This window comes from Alosa alosa, chromosome 10 (genome assembly GCF_017589495.1).
Source record: "Alosa alosa isolate M-15738 ecotype Scorff River chromosome 10, AALO_Geno_1.1, whole genome shotgun sequence".
NCBI lineage: Eukaryota > Metazoa > Chordata > Actinopteri > Clupeiformes > Clupeidae > Alosa > Alosa alosa.
Genome location: NC_063198.1, coordinates 4,085,236 through 4,098,083, shown reverse-complemented (window position 1 = coordinate 4,098,083; position 12,848 = coordinate 4,085,236). Strand labels below are relative to the sequence as shown.

The 12,848-nt window shown below is 40.5% G+C and overlaps 1 protein-coding gene across 15 annotated transcripts in view; it reads right to left on the bottom strand.

The window, feature by feature from the left end:
• The window catches only part of atp2b2 (ATPase plasma membrane Ca2+ transporting 2), a 102,324-nt gene that overhangs the window by 19,839 nt on the left and 69,637 nt on the right, over positions 1 to 12,848 (bottom strand). For 10 of the 15 annotated variants that reach the window (XM_048254022.1, XM_048254023.1, XM_048254035.1 and 7 more), the window contains 9 exons: positions 11,303 to 11,560; positions 10,502 to 10,627; positions 7,873 to 7,998; positions 7,197 to 7,229; positions 5,960 to 6,052; positions 3,371 to 3,412; positions 1,978 to 2,142; positions 1,590 to 1,804; positions 1,184 to 1,426 (listed from right to left, as the gene is read on the bottom strand). In XM_048254022.1, the coding sequence (XP_048109979.1) occupies positions 1,184 to 1,426; positions 1,590 to 1,804; positions 1,978 to 2,142; positions 3,371 to 3,412; positions 5,960 to 6,052; positions 7,197 to 7,229; positions 7,873 to 7,998; positions 10,502 to 10,627; positions 11,303 to 11,560 (1,301 nt within the window). The remainder of the gene's footprint in view (positions 1 to 1,183; positions 1,427 to 1,589; positions 1,805 to 1,977; positions 2,143 to 3,370; positions 3,413 to 5,959; positions 6,053 to 7,196; positions 7,230 to 7,872; positions 7,999 to 10,501; positions 10,628 to 11,302; positions 11,561 to 12,848) is intronic. The other 5 variants (XM_048254026.1, XM_048254030.1, XM_048254031.1 and 2 more) reach the window with 3 other exon arrangements.

The window sequence follows — 12,848 nt, the reverse complement described above, 5'->3', positions numbered from 1 at the left end:
AATGATTAGATAGATAGATAGATAGATAGATAGATACTTTATTGATCCCCAGGGGAAATTCAAGAAATTTAGGATTAGTGTAACTGTATTCTGAACACCACCAATTTCAATTTAAATTTGTATTTAAATACAGTTACTCATAATTTGTTTTTTAAATATGTAATCCTGTTACATGTATTCTGTTACTCCTCAACTCTGTGTGTACTGCAGATGACAGTGGAGACTAAACTTGACCAGATTGCGTTTGAAACAGCTGACTCAGGGCCAGATGCGTTTGCGCCCACTTCAGGCGTATTTGTTTCGCAACGTGCGTGTAAAATCATTGCTAGGTATGTACAAACAGGCTAACCTGACTCTCGCCAGATGAATTTCATTCCGCCTAGCTCCACTCATCCATCTGGGACCAATCCATTGGAGTGTTGCTTCAGAAGGCTGGGCCTAATCAAAAAATGCTTGCATATGATTGAATAAGCCACTTGTCCGTCATCTATTGGCGTGCTACTTCAACCACTCACATCGGAAGCCAACCCGTGGACGCTGATAACAGTCTCACAGTCGCTTCTACGCTATGTCACATCTATGAAACTCCCGCCCTGCGTCCTGATTGGCTGTACCATAAAATCTGGTGCAGAAATCACTCTCAATGGAAGAGGTCCCAGATGGATGTGAGTGAAGCTGGGCGGAGCTAGCGGAACGAAATTCATCTGGCGAGCGTCAGGTTACAAACAGGCCGCAATGATGTAAAAGCGCAAACTGCCTGTCACAGGAGCTGAACATGGCTAATTGCGTTTTTCGTGTCATGCATATGCATTCATGGGAGGATCCAGGGGAAAGTGGGAGTTTAGCCTACGGGCACAAGTACTTTGAGTAAAACTACTGATCTTCATTATCTCCCTGCTTGTTGACATCTTATCATGTATGTATTATTTCATGATTGCTAAACGTTTGATTCTTTTTAATGTTGTCATCAGTTAACTTCATTCAACTGCGCTTGTATAGGCACTGCCATTCAGTTGTGGACGTTCGTAAATTGCGTTTATGGGCAGAGAAAGGCGCAGTTTACACTAGTTTGATAAATACGACGGAAACTTGGGTCTGACAGCGTTCGCAATCTGCAGTTTGTCCATGACGATGATAACGCTACGTTCGCAAATGTAGGTACATCTGGCCCTCAGTGTCTTACCAGAATCTTGGTGGTGTAGGCGCTGTTGATGGATATAGAGTTAACAAGAATGTCCAGTGTCTTCACATTGATGGCGCCAGGGTCGGGGATCTCTTTGTAATGGACGTCTCCAACATAGCACTGCACTGCAGTCATGCGATTGGTCGTCAGCGTGCCCGTCTTGTCAGAGCAGATGGCGGTGGCATTACCCATGGTTTCACAAGCATCCAAGTGCCTCACCAAGTTGTTGTCTTTCATCATTTTCTGTCAAAACAGAAATTGGTTTAAAGCCTTTATGTCATTAATTATTGATTATTACTACATTGCAAAGACAAAACATTTATTATGGTCTAAACACCAGATAGCAAATTTCCATTTGATTGTCCAGTTAGAGTGATTGAATTATTATTGACTATCATTGAAGTACCTTGACTGAGTAGGCCAAGGAGATGGTGACTGCCAGTGGAAGGCCTTCAGGAACAGCTACTACCAGCACTGTCACACCAATGATGAAGAACTTCACAAAGTACTGGATATAGATGGGAGTGCACTCGGGCATCCACGGCCTCTTCTGAAGAACAAAGTTGTCGATAGCAAAGTATAGCACCAGGATGATGACCGTAATAGCAGACATCACCAGACCTAAAGGAAGGGCGTAGAAAAAGATGCTGTTGCTGCCATTCATGATTATCAGGCTCATATGGACATCCTGTCGTTACTCATTTTGATCTGTAGTTTATCATATGAGGATTGTTTTTAAAACCTGAAGCACAAGTCAAATTCAAAACTAGGTGAGGCATGACTAGACACAGTACCAGCTTTTCCGATCTGAACAGCCAGCTTGGTCAGCTTTCCTTGCAGGACGGACTTCTCTTTCTTGGAGACGTTGGCTTTCTTCTTCTCTTTCTCGTCAGTCTCTCCTCCCTCCGCACTCTTGAGGGGTTGCATCTCCATCGCAGCAGCTCCATCTTGCTTCTTCACTGCAATGGGGAGAGGAGAGGAGAGGAGAGCAGGCGTCGGTTATGCAGAGTGCCTCTTTGTTGTTATACATTTGGGCAAGTTGAAAGGCGCGTTCAATTCAGTCACTGACACTATATATAAACATAAAGCCAATCTGCCATTCCATGTTTAGAAAATCAAAAAAATGCACCAGTATTTCAGTCCAAACACAATATTCAGCAGACTTAAAATAGTTCCTGAAAATAGGTCAAAGGACCAAGCTTGGCATCTTTTTCAAATGTTTGATCTAGTGCTTCATTGCATTTACATTCCGCTGGTCTGTAGAGAAAGGTGGGCTTGTTGTCACTCCGAATCCTTCTTGTCAAGCCCCTGTGCCTTTAAAAGACCAGCACCTGAGCAGCCACCTCCCAGCACCTTGAGGCTCCTCTGTGGGAGAGCATGCTGGCCGCAGGGCTCTGGCCCGTACCAACTGTATGCATGGATGAGTCACCCTGAGCTCTCAGCACCCTCGGCCTCACTGAGCCAAGTGGATGTTATTAATCCCTCAGACCAAATGCATGACAGACGGTGTAATCTTGCTGTCATAATTTTACTTTCCTCTCCTTTTGTCCTTTAGGGTAGACAATACCATTGTCTGAAATCTATACAAATATGAAAAGTTATGTTATAATGGTTATGGTATAATGGTTACTTTATTATCATTTTATTTGCTGTTTATTGCATTTAGAATTGTATAATATTTATTATAAATGTTTGTTGTAATGTTCCTAGGATCCTGTTTGAATCCTTTCTTTTGCAAATCATTTTTTGTAGCATACTTCTTGCTTTTTAACTTTTTTTGGAGAGACCTCTGTTTCATGGTCTAAGAGTGTGCAATACATCTCAACATACATCAGTACATATACATGTACTCATCTTGTCTTCTTCACCCTCCTGCCTAACTGCATGTCCTATTTAGAGCACTACAAAACATTCAGCAAATCAGTTTCTCTCCAGGTCACGGTGCATACGGCTGCCCAGACCCAACCTTTGGCCACCGCCACTACGGCCCGAGTGTGCAGGCAGGAGCACACAGATAGATAGATCATCAAGAGACCGTGACAGGCTCAGTAGGAGCAGCAGACAGGTGGGACACAGAGTGACAGTGCTGCAAACACAGATGTCAGCCTTAAATGGGAAGCCCTGGAGCTAGCAGGCCACCAGAGAGGGGGAGGAACCAGAGGGAGGGCTCAGGTGAGAGGAGGTTACCTTTTGTCTGGTTGTTCTCCGTATTTCCATCCTGCATTTTACCTATGATGAAGACATACAAGACACAGAACAAGAAAAAGACAAAAAAGTAACCAAAGCAGACAGTAAGACACCAAACGTTCACAAGGACATTACAATGAAATCAAAATAAAAAAGGAAGACAGAATATGAAGATTTATTCAACATTTCAATGACAGTAACATACATAACATAACGTTGCATTTTAATGGTGTGGTCTTGGTGAGGGTGCAACAGATTGCCATGATGCAACTACTTTATGGCATATGATTTTCTGTGTGCTTTATCAATTGAAACATTATCACTGACAGTCACTTTTACTTTAACATGAATGGGTATGGCAATAAAAAGTGTAGAATTGAACCACTTTCAGTGAAAGTAATCTGCACAATTTGGATAACAGCATGTGCAAAATTAGACTGCAGTCTAGTGTATTTGCTCTGATTTATTAAAATCAGAAAAAAGGTTAGTAATTATTTATAATGTATTCTTTTCTGTGTGTTGGTACAGTATATGGTATAATCTATTTGTAATGAGTCAGTGACATACTCACATTAAAGACTAGAGAGAGTCTGACATTTTAACAAGACAAGAAAAGGCTGTTCTACAGAAGTAGTCCAGACAAAACGATCACATATTAAACACACTGATGCAGGATAGAGCGACACAGGTACACACACTGACACTGAGGACATGCAGACCACCACCACACCCACACAAGGATGCGCATGCAACATCTCATTGGTCAAGGTAGAGAGGAGGGGTGGTATGTGACTAAAGCCTGATGCTAAAATGGGGCATCCTTATACCTAATAACACATGACTGGACATTCACACCTCTCAAAACATGTCCCTATCTGTCATCTGCCAAAGCATCTTCAACTCAAACTCAAACATCAATCTTATTTTCCTCACTGAATATTTTCAATGTGGCATATCTTAAAAATGTATTAGTTCCAATGTGTTTTGATAAATAACGTATACATACAAGTCAGTCACATAAACCTCTGGCTTCAGACATACATGTATAAGACATTAAAACATATTCTGTACTGTCTTCCAGATTATCCATTTGCTATATACAGTAAAATACAAAAAAACAACTTGTTTTTTATGTTGGTTTTAGCTTAATATACGATGCCGAAGTATCATTTAAACTACTCTGACCTGTTGACCTAAACTGACCTGTTGATGTGCATTGTACTCCATTAATGCTCATAAACTCCAAGAAATTCAACATGACTCTGCACATGAATCAAGTTTAAAGGAAGCATGTTAGCAATGAAATACAAAGTATATTAAGCCAACATGCTTGGGAAGTTTAAAGGTTGAGCATGCGAAAGGAACTGCCACAATATTAATTTCAATAGTAAGGAAGCCTATGATGTCAAACAGTTTTCAGCCCAATCTTTGTTGAAATTCCTAATATTTGTATTGATTGTATTGTGATGTGTTGTTGTTTTCCCATATAAGTCACATTAACCTTCTAAACAATAAACAAGGCATATGCAGTCTCTATTTGATTAGTGTCATAATTAGTGCTGTTTTCACTTTGTTTTGTTTAACAAAATGTATTTTAAATATATTTAATATATTTAATCTCTACACGAGCCTCCAGAAAGGTATTGTCTTCTGCTGGGTACATATAGGGTAAATACAGTCCTAGAGGAATTGTACCAATATTTCATATTAATCCATGAACACAATGTGCCACAAAGACCAGACAATGATACAATACAAACATAAAAAACTGTCTATGCCATGGGCAGTCTTTGAAATAACAGGGCAACATCTGGATTAAATACCAAGAACAATACCAAAGCTAAGCAACCAACATGGAAAACAATGCTGGTGGTGTGGCATAAGAGGAATACTATTAGATGTTGCTTTTTATGAACCTCCGATGACAGTTTACACATACTGCTTAAATTATGTTTCTTAAAACTCTGCAGGTATTATTTTAAGGACAACAAAACGTAACTGCACCTCTAAACCAGTAGAGTGGCACTGAGACAAAGTATTAGGTTAAAGGTCACAGTAGTGCATGATTTAAGGTCACTTTCACCCTGATGCAACTTTTGTGCACATATAGTCTGGAAATTGGCAGAGGTTAGAATAACTATAAAGAATACTCAGAGAGACAGATGCATTCTTGGAACGGACATCATACAATGGACAAGGAAAAAAGGATTACTCGCCTTTGATTTCCAGTCACAAAACACTCTAATAGAGTACATAACCTGTGGATTAATGTCAACGAGTATGTGCCTATGTCCACAGCCAATAGAACACACACTTCCCTTCTTTTGTCAGGGCTTGCACACAAACTCCTGCAACTAACAACCAGAGAACCTCTTATTGTGGCATTCCATCTCTGAGAGTTGGGGGAGATGAGAGAAGGGGGGAACTGGAAGGGGGGATAACAGCAAGGAAAAAGGAGGAAATATTCACAACTTCCAGAGGCATGCATTTGTGAAGGGTTGTACAGTCAGCAGAGGGGGAGGACAGGAGAACTGAGGACAGGGAAGGAAGACCCATGGGAAAAGAACAACGGAGGTCTTCTCAACCTACCATTGACTAGGCTGGCGTTACCAGGGGCATTTGCACCTGCAGCACCATCGGTGGCTATAGTTGCGATGGGGTGGGAGGAGGGATGGGAGCAGTCTAGCGAGTAATAATGGGCGAAAAAAAGGATAATAGTGAGCAAAAATAACATGGTTAAGAGCTTCTTCACTATGATTAGTTAGCTGAGCTTGCTTCTTCAGTCAACTGCTTTCACCTAAAAGGGCTCGAGGGATGGCAATAATTGGCGTAACATTCAAAATGCAACATAAAACACAGTTACAAATAAAATGGATGAACAAAACAAAAAGAGTGTACACAGCACAACACAATGATCAATGGTACAACAATCAGCCAGAATTGACCAATACTTAGTATAAAAAAATCAGTATAAAAGGCAAAAATCATTTTGACTTGAGGGTTAGAGAGTGTATTAGGTGGAAGAAAATTATTTCATTTTATTTTCTAAAGGATACTTGAAGAGCATATGACCGTTTACAGTGATAGCTTGACCACCTGACATCTGGGAGCTAGAGCTTGTTTATCTCAAGCCTGCAAGCCATTTTATGCGTCATTTATAGACAGGATATAAAAGCTCTTTAGAGGATTACCTTAACAGAGATGGTCTAAACCTATCATGCTCGTTAGGAACAGAGGTCTTTTTAGTTAAGCAATACATTTTCCACTGACATTAATACACTACAAGGAGTAGTCATCTGTAATATATGCACACCTTTTATGAATATTGTTTTACTTTGCCCTTGTTAGAGTGACAATATTTAAAGCTCTATGTTTTCACAAATTCACAGACAATTTGTAAATAGCACCTACAGCATAATTATAATACAACCATAAAAACCTTGCACATTTCTCAAAGGATAGAAAATAACTGAGACTTAGTGTCATGAATTCAAACTTGACAAAGGGGAGTGATTTGAAACGCTAAAACCGATTTGGTACAACCATTGATCAGGAGCTCTATGCAGGGGTATGAATGGAATGTGTTTCTGTTTAGACTTAAAAAGATGCGTTAGGGAGGCTCCTCTTTTTAAGTGGAGAATCACTGTGGCTAAAGCAGGGTGCCAAGGAGGAGGAGGAGGAGGAGGAAGAGGGGGAGGAGGAGGAGGAGGAGGGAGGTTTAGTAAGGTGATCACACGGTTACAGGAGGTTGAGTCGTGATCAGATTTGGTGGAAGCCCCCGGGGTAAAAATATGGGATGGGCGAGTGGGAGTGAGACATACTCTACCTGTGAGCTGTTGGCCATCTTCAACTGTCTGACCTGCATGGTGGTATGTAGAATGACAGTCACACAAACAGGAGATGCACGTGTGTGGTGCACTCACAGATCAGATCAAACCCCATCTCTCACACTCTGAATCTACTGATTTTTGTGGTGTCTTTTCTCCTGTTTAGGACTGTATTTGGTTCATGACACAGCAATAGTATATATCTGTATATTAAGTGATCTTCAGATCTACACAGCACCTTGTCAAGGAGTAAATGTCCAGTTCCTGTTTCTCACAAAGTTCATTGTACATCTGATTAATACACTGATCCGTTTGTGAGTGGATGTCACATTACAATCCCGCAAAAATCTGTCGACTGATGTTTCCACAAAAGAGGAGATTAGAGGCAAAACCTCTTTCATCACATTTATACCAGAGCTGATGAGATACGGTATACACACTAGTGTATTAAACATCTGGTGTCTGTCTGTTATCAGATTTCATAAAAGAAATCAAAATGTTTTACTTTATATCAAACACAGCCATATTTACCAAAACTACCTTCTTGGAAAGGGGCACTCTCCAGGATCTCAAAAAGGTCAGTTCCCCTGGATTATAATCAGAAGTGGACCAAAGCAATGGTGGGCCTTCAGTCCGAACGTGTGTCTTTAGAGCTGAGACATGAAGCAGACATACCTTTCTTCTCCTTCTTCTCCTCCTCCTCTCCACCGGCACCCAGCAGGGTGAAGATGATCCCCGTCTGGGAGTTCACTCCCACCGCAGTCACCACCATCCTCCCAGAGCCCTCCATCACATGAGTACCTGCAGAGTGGGCCAGCATGCCCTATCAGTTCAAATATGCAATGCAAAGGTAACACTGGCTAGGGGACTCGCAGCAAGAAATAACTGCAAACTCAACAGGGTCTATAATTAAGACTGGCCATTTAACGAATGACTGTCTAAAGAAACAGAAGCATTGTCTGCAGTAGCAGGCAGTTATCAGGCCATCCTTAAAAATATTTTCGTTTGCCGTAACCCGACCGACCCTGTCAATTTAGAACCGACCCAAATATTTATTTTTTTCCCCTTTTAGTCCGACCGACTTGCCAGTTGTAAACTTGCGGTAATACCGACCGATTGTTTTTTTTTACTCTAAACAACCAATACAAATGCAATAAAATAATATTTCTTTTAGTAGGCCCAAGTATTGTGAATATAAATTGCCTACATGCAAACGTGGCTCACTTAAAAAAAAACCTGTGGCGTCATCTCTACACCATTGGTTTTACGCATGTCACACTATGGCCTACGCTTCGTTTCATTCACACAAACTGATAACGCTTTTACTTGGCACGAAGTTCTGGAAGAACTGTGGCCAGATCTTTTCTCATCCCTTCTCCCCCTAGTCTAACGGTGACCGTGTCGGAGTATTGAAATTGGTTGTGGTCTATTCAGCATTTCTCAAAATATGGGTCCGCAACATGGAGACTGCTGGTCCGCGGAGTCGTGGAGTGAAATTAGGCCCGGTGCTTCATCTGATAATTTGCTGCGCAGTTGATCAAGAAACCGCGGATCGACGAAAAAAGAAAACAAACGTTTCTGCTATCGGTGTCATTAAACATGGAGCCCTACAATTAAGTGGTGGTATGAGCATTCATTCAATGCGCGTCTGCGCGAGAGAAACTGAAACTAATCGATAACGTTGGTATCAAAGCTCCGCTTCAATCTGTTGGAAGGCTATTTATTTATTTAACGAAACTTAATAGAACGACGTTGTTTTTTGGAACTTCCTTAGAAACAGAGCAGAGACTGTATAATACACTGTATAGCATTGAGTATTGTATAGTCAAATTTTAATATAACGTGGCCAAGAGCTATTGTAGCCTTCTTTCTGGGTACATGTAGATGAGCCTTATGACCCAAAAGTCTGCCATGACCGGGCCTCAGGTCAAAGAAGTTTGAGAAAGGCTGGTCTATATAACCTGCATCAGAATGAGGTTTGCAATGTTGCGCCTGAAGGCACGGGTTGAAGACCCAGTCAGTTACGTCACGATATGCACATTTGTGTAAATTTATTCCTACGTAATCACCATGACCAAAATTGTACTTTATTTTTTACTTTGAATCTTGAAAAAAAAAATATTCACCTACCTACCGACCCATTTTTAATTTTTTTTGGCTGTTACTGCAAACAAAAATATTTTTAAGGATGGCCTCAGGCTAAGATCAACGGGACAAGATGTTGGCAATGGCAAATAGAAACCACAAGGAGTACAAAGCTGCTTTATAAAACGACAGAAACAGAATGACAATCACTACTGGCTACAGCACCAGGGGCTGGCGCAAGCCTTGATAGAGATGTAGCTTGGCATCTGAGGAGCTTACAGCAAACAGTGTAAATAATGGCCATTAGATAACGACACAGACCACAAGGGCATTGCGTTATCAATAGCAGTCCCTTATTCAGAGAGATTAACACTGAACACTTCTTACCACTATTAAGATATCTTAAAGGAAGCCCTACAATACTGTGTGCCTTTTAACCGGAGACATAAAACTAGACCTAGTTTACAATGTCTGTTTAACAACCAAGGTAGTCCTATGTTGAATGATTTCAGCAAGGGCAAAAGGGTTAAAGAAACACACCCTCTCCCATTCTCTTCTCCTCCTTTAATAAAGCCCACGTTATGATTTCCTGGTTTCTAGAGAAAGCCTTTATGAGGAGAATAATAATGGCAATGTCATCTTTTGTAGATGCCAGCAAACGTCAACTGAATTTATCATTTTTCATGAACATGTCTAATATGGCAACTGATTCTGCTCTCATTCTATTGCTTTTGCCCTCCATGTTCTCTGCCAAGATAATATTATTCATTTGAGTGGGTAGTTGTACCAGTCGACCTTGCTAGTCCCCCAGTGGCTCATTTAGTAGGAGAAGAAATATGGTGAAACTCATTAGAATGAACATGTCTAAGCTCTGTCTTTTATTTCACATATGTTTTTACTTTTATAACAGAGTGAAGTCAGTTGCATTCTTCAAGTCACCCATTAGAGCCAAAATACTGCAACAGAGCACAACAGAGTTTGACAAACACTGATTTTCTGCCTTTGTTTTTGCTAATGTTGTACTTTCGGTTCATCCATAAAATGTCAGCATATGACTAAATGTCAGGCCATTTAGATTTTTTTGTTCAATTAGTTTCCCATTTTGCCTACTTAGAAATGTCAATAAAGCGTAAAGTTCAAAATGTCTGCAAAACAGTCAATTATCTACAAACACAGGTAAGGTCAACAAAGTGTGAGTGAGAGTCTGCAGTACACTAACCAGACAGAAGCATGGGATCTTTGTCCGCAGCTTTCCGCACGTGGTCTGATTCGCCAGTCAGAGAACTCTCATCAATCTTTAGGTCGTTGCCCTGTATCAACACTCCATCAGCAGGAAGCAGGTCACCTTTAAGAAGAGACAGGAAACTCATTTGTTTGACATTCGCATTATTGGGTGGAAACTGTCTCCTTGTGTCTGCACTCCAGTAGCATTTGAAAATGTTTGCCCCTTTTCTTATCAATGCAAGGATTTCCCCATTAAAACCCTTTAAAACGGACTTAGCACCTAACAGATTGCAGGATGCATAAAGATCTATGTATGGCTCACAGGTTAAAACCAACTATGAGGCTGAGCTACACTGGTGTTCTCCAATCAGTAATGAGTGAATGCCTCTGAACTCAGTGGGTTTGAAACGTGTGGATCAGTCAAAAAAACATACCAATTAGTTCCTTGCCTCATTAAGCTTCATTACATATACATATTTTTAGATATACTAGAGACCCAAAGCTACAGCAAATTACCACATGGTTTCATTCTACTGCTGAAGGATACACTGTTCTCACAGGAGTTGTTCATGGATCAACTGTTGAGCTTTAATGGTTCAAATGCTTTGTGAAAAGCATGATTATAGTCAATGGAAATAGGACTGCAGAGGCTGCAGAAGAACTGCACTGATCCTTTGTCATATAAAGCAGCTATATGATATGAAACAACCTATTGCTACAGTAAGTTACTGTAGCATATTTCAAACAACATATGTGGAAAACAGTAGTGTGTCAGTCAAAGAGAGGCAGTACGCACCATACTTGATTTGGGCAATATCTCCGACCACGATGTCAGCGACGGGCAGTTGGATGACCTGGCTCCCACGCACCACCTGGAACTTTTGTTCCTGCTCGATGCGACTCTGAAGTCCACGGAACTGCTTCTCTTTGCTCCAGTCATTAAAAGCTGTGACCAGCACCACACACACCACTGAGAGCAAGATGGCGGCACCCTCTATCCAGCCGGCTTCAGCTTCCCCCTCATCCTCTGCCCCTGCAGCCGCTGATCCACAGCCTGCACTCAAGGAGATGTCAGACATTCAGTACATACTACTGTAGGTACAGGTATATATGTCAGACATTCAGTACATACTACTGTAGGTACAGGTATATATGTCAGACATTCAGTACATACTAGGTACAGGTATATATGTCAGACATTCAGTACATACTAGGTACACAGATGTACAGTACAGTATACAGTACATACTACAGGTATATATGTCAGACATTCAGTACATACTAGGTACAGGTATATATGTCAGACATTCAGTACATACTAGGTACAGGTATATATGTCAGACATTCAGTACATACTACTGTAGGTACAGGTATATATGTCAGACATTCAGTACATACTAGGTACAGGTATATATGTCAGACATTCAGTACATACTAGGTACAGGTATATATGTCAGACATTCAGTACATACTAGGTACAGGTATATATGTCAGACATTCAGTACATACTACTGTAGGTACAGGTATATATGTCAGACATTCAGTACATACTAGGTACAGGTATATATGTCAGACATTCAGTACATACTAGGTACAGGTATATATGTCAGACATTCAGTACATACTAGGTACAGGTATATATGTCAGACATTCAGTACATACTAGGTACAGGTATATATGTCAGACATTCAGTACATACTACTGTAGGTACAGGTATATATGTCAGACATTCAGTACATACTACTGTAGGTACAGGTATATATGTCAGACATTCAGTACATACTACTGTAGGTACAGGTATATATGTCAGACATTCAGTACATACTACTGTAGGTACAGGTATATATGTCAGACATTCAGTACATACTACTGTAGGTACAGGTATATATGTCAGACATTCAGTACATACTAGGTACAGGTATATATGTCAGACATTCAGTACATACTACTGTAGGTACAGGTATATATGTCAGACATTCAGTACATACTAGGTACAGGTATATATGTCAGACATTCAGTACATACTACTGTAGGTACAGGTATATATGTCAGACATTCAGTACATACTAGGTACAGGTATATATGTCAGACATTCAGTACATACTAGGTACAGGTATATATGTCAGACATTCAGTACATACTACTGTAGGTACAGGTATATATGTCAGACATTCAGTACATACTACTGTAGGTACAGGTATATATGTCAGACATTCAGTACATACTAGGTACAGGTATATATGTCAGACATTCAGTACATACTAGGTACAGGTATATATGTCAGACATTCAGTACATACTACTGTAGGTACAGGTATATATGTCAGACATTCAGTACATACT